This window comes from Garra rufa, chromosome 22 (assembly GCF_049309525.1).
Source record: "Garra rufa chromosome 22, GarRuf1.0, whole genome shotgun sequence".
Lineage (NCBI taxonomy): Eukaryota > Metazoa > Chordata > Actinopteri > Cypriniformes > Cyprinidae > Garra > Garra rufa.
In genome coordinates this window covers 24,263,166-24,281,445 of record NC_133382.1, presented here as the reverse complement: position 1 = coordinate 24,281,445, position 18,280 = coordinate 24,263,166, and the positions used below count along the sequence as shown (strand labels likewise).

Below are 18,280 nucleotides of genomic sequence, written 5' to 3'. Positions count from 1 at the left end.
TCGGAGCCGGGGCGACCACTGGAAGTGCTGGATTCCTGGTCTGCTGAGAGGATTAAGTGGAGTGGACAGCTGGCAGATGATCAGAGTGAGAGCAGCAGCCAGGACTGGCTCATATTTATTGAGAGGATTGGAAGATTGTGCAGATATTGGCCGAGCGCTGCGGGACGGGGCCAGGAAGCCTCCGGGCTGTTTTGTGTAATGTGAAAACCTACCCCGAGGGTGAGTGAGAGCCGAAGTCTGTCATCTTTTCGATGTTACATTACTTAACGCTATCCCAGCTTCCTGTGCAGAGTCATCTAAGAAAGTCATTTTCCAAAAAAAGTAGAGACTGTGTCTATGCGGTGTGTTCAGTGGTGTTTTGTTCACATGGCTATCCTAAAAAGCTAGACTAACAGTGTTTGGGATGGGACCTGGTTGTTTGATCTAAACTGTGGAAATGGATAAAGTGTTTAAAAACTTTGATTTTTGAAATGCTGTTTGGTGATGCTAGCTTGACTCTTCAGCAGTTTTGGAAATATAAGGGGTTTTGCTAGTTCTGCTGGTTATTATTTGTCCTTGCTGGTTTGGTTTGGTGCACCATGAGGGTTACCACCAAAAAATATTGGTCAACCACTATGGTCTTTCTAGTAAAGCTAGAAGCCAATGATGTCTTACTGGTCTTACTCACATCTCAAGTTTGTAACATCCAAAGCACAACATACTGGTCTTTTCAAAAAGAATGGCAGTGGTTTCTCTGGATAATTTGGGCAGTTTATGAGATGTTTCTGTTCACCCAAAAATGAAAATCCTGTAAATAATTACTTACTGCTTTAAAAGGTTCTTCACAGCGATGCCATTAGAAGAAATATTCAGTCAAAGGTTCTTTAAAGAACCATTGCTTTCTTACCTTTTTATAATCTGAAGAACCTTCTTTCCTCACAAAGAATCTTTTGTAAAACAGAAAGGTTATTCAGATGTTAAAGGTTCTTTTAAACCATTTAGACAAAAAAAAAAGGTTCTTCTATGGCATTGTGTCGCACCTTTATTTTTAGGAGTGTACTGTCATGTCATTCCAAACCCGTAAGACCTTCGTTGATCTTCAGCACACAAATTAAAGAAGTTCACTTCCAGAACAAAAATTTACAGATAATTTACTCACCTCCTTGTCATCCAAGATGTTCATGTCTTTCTTCGGTTGTAAAGAAATTGTTTTTTTAAGGAAAGCATTTAAGGATTTCTCTCTGTGTAGTGGACTTCTATGGTGCCCCCAAGTTTAAACTTACAAAATGCTGTTTAAATGCAGCTTCAAAGGACTCTAAACGATCCCAGCCGAGGAAGAAGGGTCTTATCTAGTGAAACGATAAGGTTATTTTCCAAAAGAATTTGACAGTTTATATACTTTTTAACCTCAAATGCTCGTCTTGTCTAGCTCTGCGTGAACTGTGTATTCTGGTTCAAGACAGGGTATGTCGAAAAAGTCCCATCTTATTTTCTCCTCCAACTTCAAAATTGTCCTACATCGCTGCAGAAGTACTGGCCCAGTGTTTACAAAGAGAACATAGAAAGAAGATCAAATGCACTTTACAACAAAAAGGTAAAAAAGCGACGTAGGGCAATTTTGAAGTTGGAGGAGAAAATAAGATGAGAGTTTTTCGACCTACCCTAACTGTCTTGAACACATAGTTCACTCAGAGCTAGACAAGACAAGCATTTGAGGTTAAAAAGTATATAGTTTTGCTAGATAAGATCCTTCTTCCATGGCTGGGATCATTTAGAGCCCTTTGAAACTGCATTTAAACTGAAATTCGGAAGTTTAAACTCGGGGGCACCATAGAAGTCCACTATATTGAGAGAAATCCTGAAATGTTTTCCTCAAAAAAACATAATTTCTTTACTACTGAAAAAAGAAAGACATGAACATCTTGGATGACAAGGGGTGAGTAAATGATCTGTACATTTTTGTTCAGAAAGTGAACTTCTCCTTTCACTTTACATTATTGATCAAATCCAAGAGCTTTCTGACCCTGCATAGACAGCAATGTAACTACCACGTTCAAGGCCTAGAAAGGCAGTAAGGACAAGTCTAAGAAGTCCTACAAGTTTTATGAAGCTACGAGGACACTTTTTCGTAAGGGTGACATGAGTGTTTCCTTGTTGAATTAACCCTTCTGTTTTCTCGACCACAGGTCCTTTGGCATCTTGACATCTTCCGTCGAAGCTTCCGGCAACTGAACACCCACAAGTGCATGGAGGACTCTTGCATCTTCTGCGCTCTGAAGGTGAGTGTTACCACGTGCTTTCTAATAAAAAAAGGCCGAGTTGTGCTTGCCGGTTCAAGAGGTGCTACCTGTTAGTATGGCCCTCTCAGAAAAGTAGCTTGAGGCTGCAGGAATCTCCTAGAGTGCCCGGACTACTCTTCTAATGATCCAGCAAGGTGAGGGTAGAGGCTGCTTGGACTAATTGACTTCCTTGCTGACCTTACTGTAGCACAAGAACAGAATAAAAATGAGATTCTCAACATCGAGAGCTCTCTGACGTTCTTTTTCGAGGAAGTCTTTTTAATTTCCTGCCTGGCGGCTGATAGAGATGGGAGGAGGAGAGAGGGAGAGGGAGAGGGAGAAGGAGAGGGAGATATATGCTTGGAAAAGCAACTCAGGTCTCTTTTAAATAACAAGCAAAGGCCTCTCACTCAAACAATATCCTGTTCTCTAGTCGCCCTCAGGCTAAAAGTAGCTGTGCTATTTAAAGGTGTCACATACCAGTAAGAAGTCACAAAACTGACATATTTCTTTAAGAGGCTCCTTGTTTTGTCTTAAAAGAAATCTTTGCCGTCAGATTTTGTACTTGGCCATTTGTTTCCAAAAATACCGACGCTTCTCGCTGTGTTTGCGCCTGAGAGAAAAGGAGAGGTACAAATAGCCTGATAGATTGAGAGGTCTTTTTCTTTCTCTACTTTGTGTCTGGTTTAATCTTGTTCTGGTGTTGGGTGATTTACCTCTTTATTTTATATCCAGGCATCTTGTTCTCTCTCAACTGAACGCTTGGTTCTTCTGCTGATGCATAGGTCCTGCTTCATTGTTTCCACGGCTACCTGTTACCTTGGCTACTCTGGGCTCTGATGTTACGCCCATGTGACGCCATAAAGCAGTCTGCGCCTTTTGGTGTTGGTTTCCTTGGAGTTGGTTGTCTTTAGTTGGGAGATTCTGCATTTGTGGCCTGTTGGCTGTGTGGAATTGAGTCAAATCGAGATGAATTAATACTGCTGGCTCTATGTTCCTGAGTATTTAATTCAGGTCTTATTTTTACGAAACAATAATTCTCAAATCCCAAGAATCCATTAGTCTAGCCTGTTTTCAGTTAATGAATGGAAATATTTTAGCACACCTCCCATCCAATAAATCGCAAGATGCTTTGTGATTTGTTACTTTTGATATGAAACAGAGTCTCAGATTTCAAATTCTGTCCATTTTATTACAATATTCAAACAATAAATGGCATTTTGGCGCTGTTTAATGAGTGACAGATGTAGCGCCTTAGTGCAAAGCGCTTGTAAACTGATCATGTCCTCTGCTTTGATACAGTTTCGGCATGAAATAAACATGAATAAACATCCAAAGGTATGTTAAAAGAGAGTAAAGCTTACCAAAATCTGTATCCTGTCTCATGTAATCACTCAATCAGTGTTTCAACCATGGAAAGACGTCAGTATAACAGCTTGTAAACAATATGCCACATAACGTCACATTTACCTCAGGGAAAAAACATCGGTGAGCATAAACTTGTTAGTCAGCTAGAAAAATTGACTCTAGAGAGGAGCATTTTGCTAAATATATTCATCATATAACATATTTATTATTATTTTTTTTTTTTTTACTGTTCTTTAGTATTTAATTTAAATTGGAATAAATCCTTCAAGTGCTATTCTAGAAATATAATTATGTAATTTAAAGTTGAAGTTAGTATTATAACTTTAATATTATAAAAACGTAATTGAGTGTATTTTAAGTGTTTGTATTAAAAATGAGCCAATTTTAGCCTTAAATGTCGTACCAACTCACTCTCATGTATATTTTACAACATTAGTTAAAAGTTTTTTTTTTTCCTTGAGAAAATTTGGCATGTACTGTACCTGATATTTAATCCAAAATAATCAATATTGAATCAAATCAAAATCAGAATTAATTTGAATGACAAGCTTGTGAAGCAGAATTAAGTTGAACAGTGAAATTTGTTTCAAAACCCAGCTCTAGCACACTATCAGTCATAAGTTTTTAAATAGTAAGATTTTTTGTTTTTAAAGTCTCTTCTGCTCACTAAAGCCTGGATTTATTTGATCTAAAATACAGCAAAAGCAGTAATATTGTGAAATATTTTTACTATTTAAAATAACTGCTTTCAATTTGAGTATATTTTAAAATGTAATTTATAACTGTCATCAAAGCTACATTTTCAGCATCTTTACTCCAGTCTTAAGTGTCACATGATCCTTCATAAATCATTCTAATGTGCTGATTTGCTGTTTAAGAAACATTGTTTATTATTATTATCAATATCTAAAACAGTTGAGTACATTTTTTCAGGACTCTTTGATGAATAGAAAGACTTTTTCTGAAAATAAAAAGCTTTATAATAAGTAAACAAAATAAAATAATAAACATTTATAATGTTACAAAAGATTTCTATTTCAGATAAATGCTGTTCTTCTGAACAGTCTATTCATCAAAGAAACCTAAAAAAAAATTCTAATGATAACATAATGATAATAATAAATGTTTTTGAGCAGCAAATCTAAATATTAGAAAGATTTCTGAAGGATCATGTGACTGGAGTAATAAAAAATAAATAAAAATTAGTTTTGAAATCACAGGAATAAATACAATTTAAAAATATATTCAAATAGAAAACAGTTATTTTAAATAGTAAAAATATTTCTAAGTTTTTGCTGTACTTTGAATCAAATAAATGCAAGCTTGCTGAGCAAAAAAAATCTTCTTTAAAAACATTAAAAATCTTACTGTTCAAAAACTTTTGACTGGTAGTATAGGTAGATGATAAATAGAGAGATAGGAGTCCTGATGACCTTGTCTGGGTTTGTTTTGCAATTTTGCAGTTGACCAGTGAGAATAATTTTTCAAGTGACCTGTTATTGTGTGATGGATGGATAGACATGCACTTAGAGCTCGAAAGATGGATGAATAGGTGGATAAGTGAAAAGACAGATAGACAGACTGATACATAGACAGATGGCTCAATAGGTAGATGGGTGGATAGACAGATGCATGAGGAATAGATTAATAGATAAATGGATGGAATAGATAGAATCTCATTGCTATGTCTTCTTGTCCAGTTGTCTTTGGGCTACTTTGTTGATATGAAACACAAATGAGCCTGTGTGAAATCTATCACAGTGATTGAAACATGCTCTCTCTCTGTAAATGAAGTGTGTGTGTGTGTGTGTGTGTGTGTGTGTGTGTGTGAAGTGCTGAGGCATCAGAAATCACACTGCTGTGGTGACACAGAGCCGTATCATGAGAATGCTTTGACATATTTGCCAGGATTTATGACCGTTCATCAGGAGCTGTTCTTCCTGTCCTACTATCGTCACTCACACTCTCACCGCTCCTGTTTTCTCACCGTATTAAACCTGTTGTTAAATTTAGCTCCATTCCTATTCACTGTTAAATCATTTGGGATTAAAAGCGAATGATATCATCCAGGTGACGCATTCAGAACAAAACAAACATGGAACAGACTTTTAATTTGAATCACGTCCAAACAAACAAGCTTTAAACTTCCATTATGGTTGAAAGGAAAAAGGAATGACTGTGCTTTCCAAAATAATTTATCTTGCAGTTCCTGAAATGACAAATGTTCTTGAGCTGACTGCATAATTTTTCTGCATTGTTCTTTCCACCTAAAAACATGAGGAAACACATTTCTTTTCAGCTCAATGCTCAATGGCGGATTCCTGTCCCTCAGGTCTTGCCCTGAGCTCTTTTCCTGCCAAACCCTCTGTGGACTGGTGGCATGTGATCTCGTGGGGCTCTGGCTGTCCCCCGCCATAGCCTTGACTGGCATGCATTACGTCACCTTTCTCATTTCTGATGGAGAAACGTTAGTTTCGGCCCATCGGTTTTGAGAGTTTCTCACGCGTGCCGCCCGCCAGCCGCCTGCTTGCCAGCCATGTTATTGAAATTTAATGATCTAACTCTACTAATGAGTGCTGAAATATGCCCTCGCCACACCGTTCCTTTCTGGGAACTGCTGAATTCTTCAAATGTGTTTATTTGAAAGCATTCTCACTGTGGGGAATATCATGTTCATTTACTGAGATGCAAATTAGCTGAGGGGTACGAAGATGGAAAAATCATTGATTGTTTGCACAAGTATGCACAAGTACACTTTGTCTTATTATTTACTGATTGCGTTCTTTAACTTACTTTGACTTTTGAATTAACTACTACTTTAAAGTGATCAATTACTGATTGACATTTTCATATACTACTGTTGAAAGGTTTGGGTTTGGTTAGTTTTTCCTGTTTTTCAATCTGAATATACTTTAAAATGTCACTTATTTCTGTTATGGCAAAGATGTCACACAATCCTTTAGAAATCATTTTATTATGCTGATTTGCTGCTCAAGGAACATTTTTTTATTATTAGAAATTTTGAAAACAGTTATGTTTATGGAAACCAATATATATATATATTTTTTTTTCCGGATTCTTTGATGAATAGAAAGTCAAAGGAAGATAATTTGTTTTAAATGGAAATCGTTACATTTGATTAATTGTCCTTGGTGAATAAAATAATTTCTTTCAAAAATAATTTGAAGTCTCAGTTATTTTTTTTTAAATAGTAACATTATTGTTTAAATTGCAGTTTAGACTTTCTAACAATTTTCTAAAATATATATTATATAATTATAGAATATTTATATAGACCACCAGTCAAAAGATTTTTATGTTTTTTTAAAGAAGTCTCTTCTTCTCACCATACCTGCATTTATACATTAAATTTTTGAAATAATTGTACTTTTTAAATGTTAAATTTTTAATACACTTTAAAATGTAATTTATTCCTGTGATTTCAAAGCTGAATTTAAGCATCATTACTCCAGTCATGTGATACTCCAATCATTCTGATATTTTGATTTGCTGCACAAAAAAACATTATTATTATTATTATTATTATTATTATTATTATTATTATTATTATTATTATTATTATTATTTTGAATACAGCTAATTAGATTTTTTTTCAGGTTTCTTTGATGAATAGAAAGTTCAGAAGAACAACATTTATCTGTAACATTATAAATGTCTTTATCATCACTTTTGATCAATTTAAAGCATCCTTGCTAAATAAAGTATTAATATCTATAATAATAATTAAAAAACAAATTAAATTAAAAATTAATAAATTATATTGACTCCAAACTTTTGAATAGTAAAGTGTATAATGTTCTTTGATTTGATCTTTGGATCTTCTATCCTGAAAAAAATGTACACAACTGTATATTAATAATATTAATAATAATATATATTTCTGAACAACAAATCAGCATATTAGAATGATTTCTGAAGGACACTGAAGACTGAAGTAATTATGCTTAAAATGTAGCTTTATATAATGTAATATATATAATAAATTACATTTAAAAAAATATTTAAATAGAAAGCAGTTATTTTAAATGGTAAAACTATTTCACAATATTAATGTTTTTGCTGCACTTTGGATCAAATAAATGCAGGTTTGATGAGCAGAAGAGAATTCTTAAAAAAACTAACTGTTCAAAAACTTTTGGCTGGTAGTGTAATATGTTATATCATATAATACATTATATTTATTTATTTACTTTTTAATGTTTCATTTTACAGTAAAAGATTATGCAAAATGATTTGTGCATCACCTAATAACATTAATAATTTAAGTCAATATTATTTAATAAATGAATTAATTATAAATTATTTAAAAACAAAATGATTGCTTATTATGAATTAAAAACCAGTGCACATTTAGGGGCCTAAAAAGAGACTATGAAACAACACACAAACTAAGATATAGTTGAATGCAGTGTTCCTGTGGTCTGACCATATTTTTAAGCCTATAATGTTTGTCAGGAGAGAGGCCGTAGTGTGACATTGGGTGGCGAGGGCCCACATTACTGCCACTTCATGAGGTGTGATAGTGCCTTGAGGTTGGTGACCTCTACCAAGCATCAGCCCTGCTGAGGAACTGCAGCGCTGGAGGCAACAAACACACATACCCACACACACGTACAGACACACAAACGAAATAAATGCAAAATCACAGTCACTCACACGAGCCGCCACCTCTATTACGATGTTTCCTATTTTAGAAGCTCCAGTGACACATCGATGTTTGTGGCGTTTTATGTAGTGAGAGCCAGCGATTGAGTTAAACCCAATTACAAACTCATAATCAGCATGAGATTCAGTCCCTCTTCAATTTGAAAACTGAGCCTGGGGAGTGTTTAATATTAATATATTTACGTGCGTCACAAGATTGCTGCTCCTGTGAGGGTGCGTGTGCATGTGTGTACTCATTGCCCTTGTGAGTTTTGAGCAGTGCAGATGATATGTGTCACTGCTGAGGACTGTGTCTTGTGTCTTTGAGTGGAGGTTAATGTCTCATTTCACAGGCTATGCCTCAGGGCTCGCAGCTGACAACACAATCTCTTGTGGTTTGTGTGTGTATGTGTATGTGTATGTATGCATATGACTGGACTTGTAAGTTTTGAGTATAGCCAGGCCGGTTGGGTTCCATGTCCTTGTTTGAGCCAAGAAGGACTTTACATCCCAGACTTTACATCACTGCCATACTTTACATCGCCTGCTATTACACACATGGAACACTCAAGCCTCAAATGGGTTTCCCAGTTCTACACAATCTGTAATATAATATAAATGCTCAAGGCGGTTTGTGGCTGAAGTTTATTTGAATATCCTCATTGGGAAGGTCACTGGTTTATCTTGGCCATCTTAAAAAATATGCATTGCATCCCAAATCGAAATACTATATAGTATGCAAAAACTAGGACACTAAAAGAGTAGCATGTCTGAATACATAGTATTGAGTAGGTGAAATATACCTGGATGACCTACTTTTGGCAAGTATACATTCGATGGACACTTTACTGTCCATCGAGGCCAGAGGAGAGGATTTGTGAATGTAGGTAACATGACCACATGAATATGGCAATGGCAGTACATCCAAATTTCATTCACACCACCCATATTCATACTACTGTATATGTGACCTTGGACCACAAATCTGTAGCAATAGCCAAAAATACATTGTATGGGTCAAAATTATTGCTTTTTCTTTTATGCTAAAAATCATTAGAATATTAAGTAAAGATCATGTTCCATGAACATATTTTGTAAGTTTCCCACCATAAATATATCAAAACTTAAATTTTTATTAGTAATATGCATCGCTAAGAACTTTATTTGGACAACTTTAATGGTGATTTTCTCAAAATTTAGATTTTTTGCACCCTCAGATTCCAGATTTTGTCAAATATTGTCCTATCCTAACAAACCATATCAATAGGAAACTTATTTATTCATCTTTCAGAAGATGTATAAATCTCAATATAAAAAAATTTACCCTTATGACTGGTTTTGGGTCTTGGGTTACATACACTGTAGAACAATACTTTTTTTATTGCTCACGAAGTAAGTTCAGATTCAAATGTAGTTCTCACAATAGCCTTTGTAGTGAAGCTTGTGGACTGGGACAATTTAGCTTGTTAAGCTAGGTTGGGAGTGAACTAATCACTGGATTTGTGAAGATTTTTCAGTGTAGTTGCGTCATGTCTTTCAAAGGAAGAGTTTTGTTTGAGGCAAGAATCAGGTTAACTGGATATCCATGAGACGAAATGAATATTCCACTTTGTTTGATTTACTTTTTGTAAAATAATCAGTACATCCCTGTTGAGAAAACTGCCTAATCTGGTTTACTTGTCTCTACTTTTGGTTAGGTTGGTATGTTGGCTGATTTTAGCTTTACAAGCTGATGACCAGCTTGGCCAGGACTCTTAACTGGCCAGACAAACCAAACCATCGTCAAAGAAAGTCGTTACTGGTTTTGCATCCCGTCACCTGTGTCTCAGCTGAAAAGTGGTGCTTAAACACAGTGCAAAGACTACAGCCAACGGCCAGCTAGTATGAATGTTTTGTAATAGGAAATAACTCTTCATACCAGCAGGTAGTAGTTTGGTTTCATCATTCAAAAACTGGAAATAGCTAGGACCGTAGTACTGTAACTGTAAATAAAGCAGAATTTCCTTAAAGCAGCATTTTGTCACTTTTTTTTTACATTTTCTTGTGCACTGGTTCGATAAGAACAGCCAATCAGTGTGATCTTTTGCACCAATGGACTTCTCTGGCAACATGCTCAATCTGCTGAAAAAAGCCAGTGTGGAATACGCTGCAAAAACTAGACTGAAATACTCTACAATTGACAACAGTTGACTTTTGGCCTCAAAGGTTTAGTTCAGTTTTAGAAAAAAAAAAGTATGATAATTTACTTACCCCCATGTAATTTAAGATGTTCATGTCTTTCTTTCTTAAGTTGAAAAAAAAAAAATAATTAAGGTTTTTGAGGAAAACATTTCAGGATTTTTCTCCATTTAGTGGAGAAACAGGCCAACAGGTTGAAGGTCCAAATTGCAGTTTCAGTGCAGCTTCAAATGGCTCTACATGATCCCAGCTGAGGAATAAGGGTTATTAAAATAAATCACACAACGCATTTTACTAACGTTTGCGCTCGTCAAATTACTGGTATTTGCACCATTATTTAACACCCCAAAAATGTCTTAGACTTTTTTGTGCTTAGTAGCTGTAATTATTGTTGCTAGGTGGAGGCACCGCAGAGAACAGAGAGCATGTGGTAGAAGAGAGAGGATTTTTTCCACATGTATTAATTATTTGGAATGCCAGAAGAACACATTATCTGAACATATCATTTGCCAAGCAATGTTATTTTTAATTTGGTTCAGGAAATAAAAGACGAATTGGACCACTCAACTAGGAGGAGTCACGCAATACCAGGTCTATCAAAATTTCTTGCAACCTTCTTTAGTAAATCTGGCCCTAAGGGTCATATCTAGTGAAACAATCAGTTATTTTATAAAAAGAAAAATAATACAAATTTATATACTTTTTAACCACAAATGCTAGTCTTCCACTTGCTTGAATTCAAACATAATGTAGTCACATTTGAAAGGTCACACATGACGTAGGCAGAAGTACTGACCAAGTGCTTAAAAAGCAGACGTGCAAAGAAAGTCAAACACCCTTTACAAAAAAAAGTAACAGTGTTGGATGGTTTTGAAGTTGGAGAAGAAAACCTACCCTACCTTTTTGAACCGGAACACACAGACAAAGAACTAACCATGCGTGACATTTTTTTTTTTTTTTGAAAATGACAGATCGTTTCGCCAAATAAGACTTTTATTCCTCGACTGGGATCGTGTAGAGCCCTTTGAAGCTTCATTGAAACTGCAATTTGGAGCTTCAAACTGTTGGCTCCCATTGAAGTCCACTATATGGAGAAACATCCTGGAATGTTTTCCTCAAAAACCTTAATTTCTTTTTGACTGAAGAAAGAAAGACATGGACATCTTGGATGACATAGGGGTGAGTAAATGATGAGGAAATTTTATATTCTGGAAGTTTGCATGCCTTGAGTGATTTGAGCATTTGAAAACCAAAGGCCCACTAGATAGTCCAAACACGCAGAACGTGTCTATCTGGACTCATGGTCTATAGCAGGGGTGGTGAACGCAGCCCTGCAAAGTTTTTCCTTCAACCCTAATCAAACACACCAGAACAACCTAATCAAAGTCTGAAGGGTTACTAGAAAGGTACTTACAGGTGAGTTTTAATTAGGGTTGGAGCTGAACTTTGCAGGGCTGTGGCTCTTCAGGACCGGAGTTCGCCACCCCTGGTCTGTAGAGTATACCTTAAAGCAGGGGTGCCCGAACTCAGTCTTGGTAGACCGGTGTCCTGCAGAGTAACTTGCCTTAACTTTAACTTGCCTTAACACACCTGCACAGTTTCTAGTATGCCTAGTAAGAGCTTGGTAAGCTGGTTCAGGTGTGACTAAATGGGGTTGGAGCTCAACTCTGCAGAACAGGGGCCCTCCAGGACCAAGTTTGGGCACCCCTGTCTTAAAGAGTGCACAATTGTGTACTAGGCTGGTTTAAGCACTTTTTCAGTGGTGTTATTACTGTTGGATGGACCGGAATTCTGATTACAAAGTCTATGCACATTTCCAATGGTTTGTTAAATGTTTTCAACACAGACCAGCAATGGCATTTCAGATACAAAAAATAAAAAAAGTGATGGCTTGAGTTTGTCAGTTAGACAAACTTTGCCTGTCGAAGAACAAAAAACTACACGGAAGCTATAGTGTCTGAAACTTTAAGAACAGATTTAGATAAATATATTCTGCTATATCAGATCTAAGCGCAGAGTTTGTCGTGAGTGTGTGAAGGCGTGTGCTGCCGCCCCGCTCACGCTGAGGAGAGCAGAACAGAGCTGCAGTTCGGTTGGGCACTGATTGCCCGAGTGATATATTTGCTGCGTACACACACCAGACTTCCATTTGGCCCTTATCTGTCCTGAGTGTTTCATCAGCTCAGAGAGAGAGAGAGAGAGATGGGGAAGGAAGAGGACATTAAAATATGTCCATAGGCGAAAATCACTCCAGGCTCTTAGCTGGGCTGAGCAGTGTGTGATTAGGGCTGCATGGGGAAATGATGCAGTGGCTGAATTTTCCTCTCATCGAGTTTCCTCAGTGGGGTACATAACCCTCTACGTCTGTCCCTCCCACTCTTTCTCTCATTTTCTTCCACCCTCCCTCCATCCTTTTTCTTTCTCTCCTTGGCGCAGTGCAGTCAGCACACTGCATTACCTGTTCCAAAGCCACCGGCCCGTCCCGCTCAGGGGAAAACCCCCATCCCACCTCCATATATAGGGGGGCTGCCTTGGGCAGTGTGCCCAGTGCATATATGAGGGTTTTAAAACTGCAGTATGTGTGTGTGTGTGTGTGTGTGTGTGTGTGTGTGTGTGTGTGTGTGTGTGTGTGTGTGTGTTTGCAGCCGCAGCAAATATTTGCCTTTGCACTATGAGTTTTGCCCCGAGTCCATTTGTTCAGCTTATCAGGATGTCCTCTGGTGAGAGAGTATTGTGTTGCAGTCATTGTTCATTGGGTTCAATAACAGTGCCAATGCTGATGGACAGGAGAATAGATTCCACCGCAGGCTTTTAGGACTCTGCGTTTGTTTGAATGTTCACTGTTAATGAGCTCAGTATCTTAGTCAGATGTCTCCCAACCACTGCTACAGGAACGAGCTTGTCCAATCGAAAGAGTAGAGTGAGACTTCACAAAATGTTATGTCGTGAGGAAGTTGGCATAAATCAGTTTGATTGTATGGCTGTGTTCTAGTGATCTGTGTGTACAGTATTTAGGCATGTTCTAATGTCCACATAGTTTTTAAAACCTACCTAATTAACATTTTTGGTCCCATTTGATCACCTTTTCAAGAGCTAATGTCAGTCCAAATCTTTAAGATGTTTGTTCATCTTCAAAACACAAATTAAGATATTTTTGATTAAATCTCAGAGCTTTCTGACCCTGCATAGACAGCAACGCAACTATCACGTTTAAGGGACAAAAAGGTAATAAGGACATCGTTAAAATGTGGAAACTGACAGGGAAGAGAAGAAATTGTTGAATAAAGTCATTCATTTTGTTTTCTCTGTGCACCAAAAGTATTCTAGTAGCTTCATAAAATTATGGTTGAACCACTGATTAACTTTCTGGGCTTTGAACATGGTAGTTGCGTTGCTGTCTGTGCAGGGTCAGAAAGCTCTCGAATTTCATCAAAAGTATCTTAAAGGAACCGTATGTAGAATTGTGGCCAAAACTGGTACTGCTATCACTTTCAAAATACTGTAGAACGGTGTATCCCCTCCCGCTCCCCCCCGACTCGAGGTTGCCAGCTAAGGCTAAGCTGCAGGAGTAGGCTTCTACAAGGAGCTTCCAATGGCAAGTGACGAGTCCTACACAGTAATTTGTTTTTCTTCTGTTAATTATGTTTATGCTTCACAAGAGATGTTTTGCGAAGTAATTATGTATCGCAAAAATTTACAGATGGCGATTAGCCAAATATTTCGTAAAGATGTACTGTAATACCACATTTCAGTCGGAACATAGATTGTTTTCATACCCTGCTAGTGGTGCGATATAAAGCTTTTTATGAACGCATTTAACACGGGCGACCGTGGAAAATCCACTGTGTACGGAAGCAAAGTTAGCCAAACATAGATGAATCTCACCTGTCCAGGAGAACATTAGCAACGTTGGCGTCTGTCTTCAAATTCTTCTCCGTTTTCAGCCGTCTCCATCTTTCAAAGGCATCTCCTATACAAATCCTTGTTTTATTTTGGACTTTGTCACGACGTATTTCGGATTCATAACGAGGTATTTTAGGTTTCGTAACGTTATACATGTTTTATCCGACACGTTCGTATAGCTGCAGCTGTGACAGAGATGGCAACCCAGATCACGAAACTCTACTGATTTCGTGATTGGTAGATAGCTGGAGGGTGGAGCCTCAAACCAAAACACAAAATGACAACAATAACATCAGTCGAGGGCTGCAACTCTCACTTTTAAATGACAATATCCTGGCCGGACCACTGTTGTCAGTGATATAAGTATTTGAAATGAACATGATTTCTTAATGTCTAGTGACATGTCAGGGCCATTTTATGATTAACTGACATAAATTTCTTACATACGGTTCCTTTAATTTGTGTTCTGAAGAAGAATGAAGGTCTTACGGGTTTTGGAACGACATGAGGGTGAGTAATTATTAACATAATTTTCATTTTTGGGTGAACTATCCCTATGATAAGCGAATAAAAGAAAAAGAGAATGTTTCTTTGAAAAACATGTTAAATCTTACCAATTCTGAACTTTGATGATAGTATTTTTGGGACATTATTAGACATGCATGTTATTAGTTGTTTAAGGTCTAATGAGCTGTCTACCTAGACAGCCTTTTTTGGGCATTATTTGACATGCTCCAATATTAGCTGCTTAAAAATTTTGTTAGCTGCCTACTTAGACACATTTGAACATTTGCTGCATTTCAAAACCTACTGAGATGCCCATTTGGACAGAATTAGTGGGCACGCTGGAACATTTTCTTGGCTTTATTGGACATTTCAAATCTGTTTAAACACTAGCTGTTAAAAAGCAACAACAACAACAAAAACCTGGAGAGCTTCCTACTTAGTCATTTTGTAGCATAGTGGTTGCCTAAACTAAATTCTATGTTTTGTATTTTCTTTCCTTAAATAATTTTGAATTCGACATGTTTGTATTTTTTTCCTCACTTGCCTAAGTGACATTTTTGGGTACATTTACACCACCAGTCAAAAGTTTGTGAACAGTAAGATTTGTAATGTTTTTTTTTAAAGAAGTCTCTTCTGCTCACCAAGCTTACATTTATTTGATCCAAAATACTGCAAAAGCAATATTTTTACTTTTCAAAATATTTTTTTTTTGAATATATATTTTAAAATGTAATCTATTCCTGTGACCAAAGATACATTTTCAGCATCATTACTCCAGTCTTCGGTGTCACATGATCCTTCAGAAATCATTCTAATATGCTGATTTGCTGTTCAAGAAACATTTTTTATTATTATCAACTATTATAATTTTTTTTTTCAGGATTCTTCGATGAATAGAAAGATCCAAACATCAGCATTTGTCTGAAATAAAAAGCTTTTGTAACACTATTCACTATACCATTCAAATTCTTGGAGTCAGTATATATTTTCTGATAAAAAGTGATAAGGACATTTATAATGTTACAAAAGATTTATATTTCAGATAAATGCTGTTCTTCGGAACTTTTTATTCATCAAAGAAACCTGAAAAAAATCAATAATATTAAATGCCTTTTTGAGCAGCAAATCAGAATATTAGAATAGTTTCATGTGACTGGAGTAAAGGCGCTAAAAAATCAGCTTTGAAATCACAGAAATAAATTACATTTTAAAATATATTCAAATAGAACACAGTTATTTTAAATGGTAAAAATATTTCAAAATTTTACTGTGTTTGCTGTACTCTGGATTAAATAAATGCAGGCTTGGTGAGCAAAAGATCCATTAAAAACCATGGTTAATTTGTGGTTACCATGTTTTAACTATAGTATTATTTGAAGTAAAACCATAGTTAATTTTCTAAAGGGTTATTACAGGCATGTTGGCATGTTTGCTGCTGATCTACAGTACATAGCTAGACTGCAGTTTTGGCCGTCACATACAAATGCTTTCCAAGGACTAAGTAGGCAAGTCGCTAGGTTTTGAAACACAGCCTGTGTGTTTTGTGTATTGATTTGCCCAACAGAGTCTGTGATTGGTTGTATTGCAGTGTAATGTTTTTACAGTACAGTATGTCAGCCCTCCTCTCACGACGTGTGTATCCTCTCCACAGCGAGTGGGCAGGCTGACGAAAGCTGTTGTGTGCTGTGGCGTATCTCGGTTGCATCAGTTTCTCATTCTTACTTTGGGGTGCTGTTTCCCTTTGTGGTTTCAGAGCATCTTCGCCCAGTTCCAGTTCAGCAGTGAGAAGGTGCTCCCATCGGACGCTCTGCGCAGCGCTCTGGCCAAAACCTTCCAAGACGAGCAGCGCTTCCAGCTGGGCATCATGGACGACGCGGCCGAGTGTTTCGTAAGGCTTTTGTTTCATCCCCATTTCACCCCTTTTTTCCACACTTTCTCCTTATAAGTTACTTTCTGTTTTTTTGCTGACACAATGATCAGCTTTACCCATCTCATCCCCTTCTCTCCCTCTCTCTCTCAGGCATTTTCTCCTCTCACCTCTCCTCAACCCTACTTTCGTCTCTCCTCGCGTCCCCTCTCCCAGTTCTGTCTTTTTCCGCTTCTCACTTGGATTTTGTCAACCTTGATCTTAGATTCCAGAGATGTTAGGTGTTGAATTTCAAGCATTGCTGCTTGTGCTCATCCGTGTGTAGTTTGAAGAGTGATAGAAATGGAAACATGAAGTCTGAGTTGTGTAAGGAAAGTAACTCCGGAGGAAAGCAGACAGCTGAAGTTTGACAACTTTTTGTAATATTCATATATGCAGTGAAAAAGATGTGTCTCGGTGACGTTTCTGGCAGGACATGTTGGCGTATCTTTGATAAGTATATTCGATTCAGAATAGCTGGCTGATAGGATTTTCTGAGAATGCGATGAGACGTTAAATAAAGCCGTCTGAGGTTGATTCACATTTAACTGTAAAGTAATGGATGGTTTTATTTCCTTCCGTTGTTGGGAGATTTTGTCTACCATGTTGTATGATCTTATGTCAATTCTTACTGTGTTTAGAGCATTCCAACATACAGCAGTGTCTCCAATCAAGTCACATTTGCAAACACATGACAATTAACTTCATAATTCTGAGCCAACCTGCAGTCGTTTTTAATGGTTTTAACAGCCAATATTCTCAAGCAGTAAAGCCAAAGATCATTTATCATAATTTGGAACATTTGAAATGCCTAAAAAGAGCTGTATTTCTTTTTTTTAAAAATGCCACTTTGTTTGATATTTTATTATGCAATGCACAGAGTTCTTACATTTTTTATGACTTTTCAGTCCTAAATCTTTTTGGGGCCACTGTATCTTTCTTGGATGAGGCAATGCTAGAATACGTTGTGACAAGCTCTGTAAAAGGTTTTTTACAAAAAGCCCATTAACAGACATTCACATTCGTCAAATGAAATGCAGAAGAGGTTTAACTAACACTCACAAGTGTGGCTAAGTTAGCAGCTTGATAATCAAAAAGCAATGAAGATACATAGCACACATATACTGTATGAAATACTTCATTTTAATTAGATCAAACTACTTTGAAGTGCTGAATAAAACATATTAATTGCACTTTTTTACTGAGCTTGTCACAAGGCATTCTAGGATTACCTTGTCCAAGAGGGATACAGTGGTCCCAAATAGTTTTAAGTCATTTTTTCATCATTTTTTTATTACGTTTTTATTCCTGTTTTACTTTTGTCAATTTAATTGAGATTTGTTGAATTTATCAATCTTAGTTTGTTTTGTTTTTAATATTTTTTAGTTTACTTTAAAGCAGCCAAAGTTATGTATAAATGTTTTCCAATGTTAAGTTTCTCAGCATGTTCTAGTGTTATTAAAAGCTTCAAGTTTTATACTAGTTTTGTAATATA

General features: G+C 36.6%; 1 protein-coding gene across 2 annotated transcripts in view; it reads left to right on the top strand.

Moving 5' to 3' along the window:
* Nucleotides 1–18,280, top strand: part of usp54b (ubiquitin specific peptidase 54b) — a 138,900-nt gene that overhangs the window by 67,867 nt on the left and 52,753 nt on the right. For both annotated transcript variants that reach the window (XM_073827753.1, XM_073827752.1), the window contains exons 3-4: nucleotides 2,166–2,258; nucleotides 16,633–16,767. In XM_073827753.1, coding sequence (XP_073683854.1) covers nucleotides 2,166–2,258; nucleotides 16,633–16,767 — 228 coding nt within the window. The remainder of the gene's footprint in view (nucleotides 1–2,165; nucleotides 2,259–16,632; nucleotides 16,768–18,280) is intronic.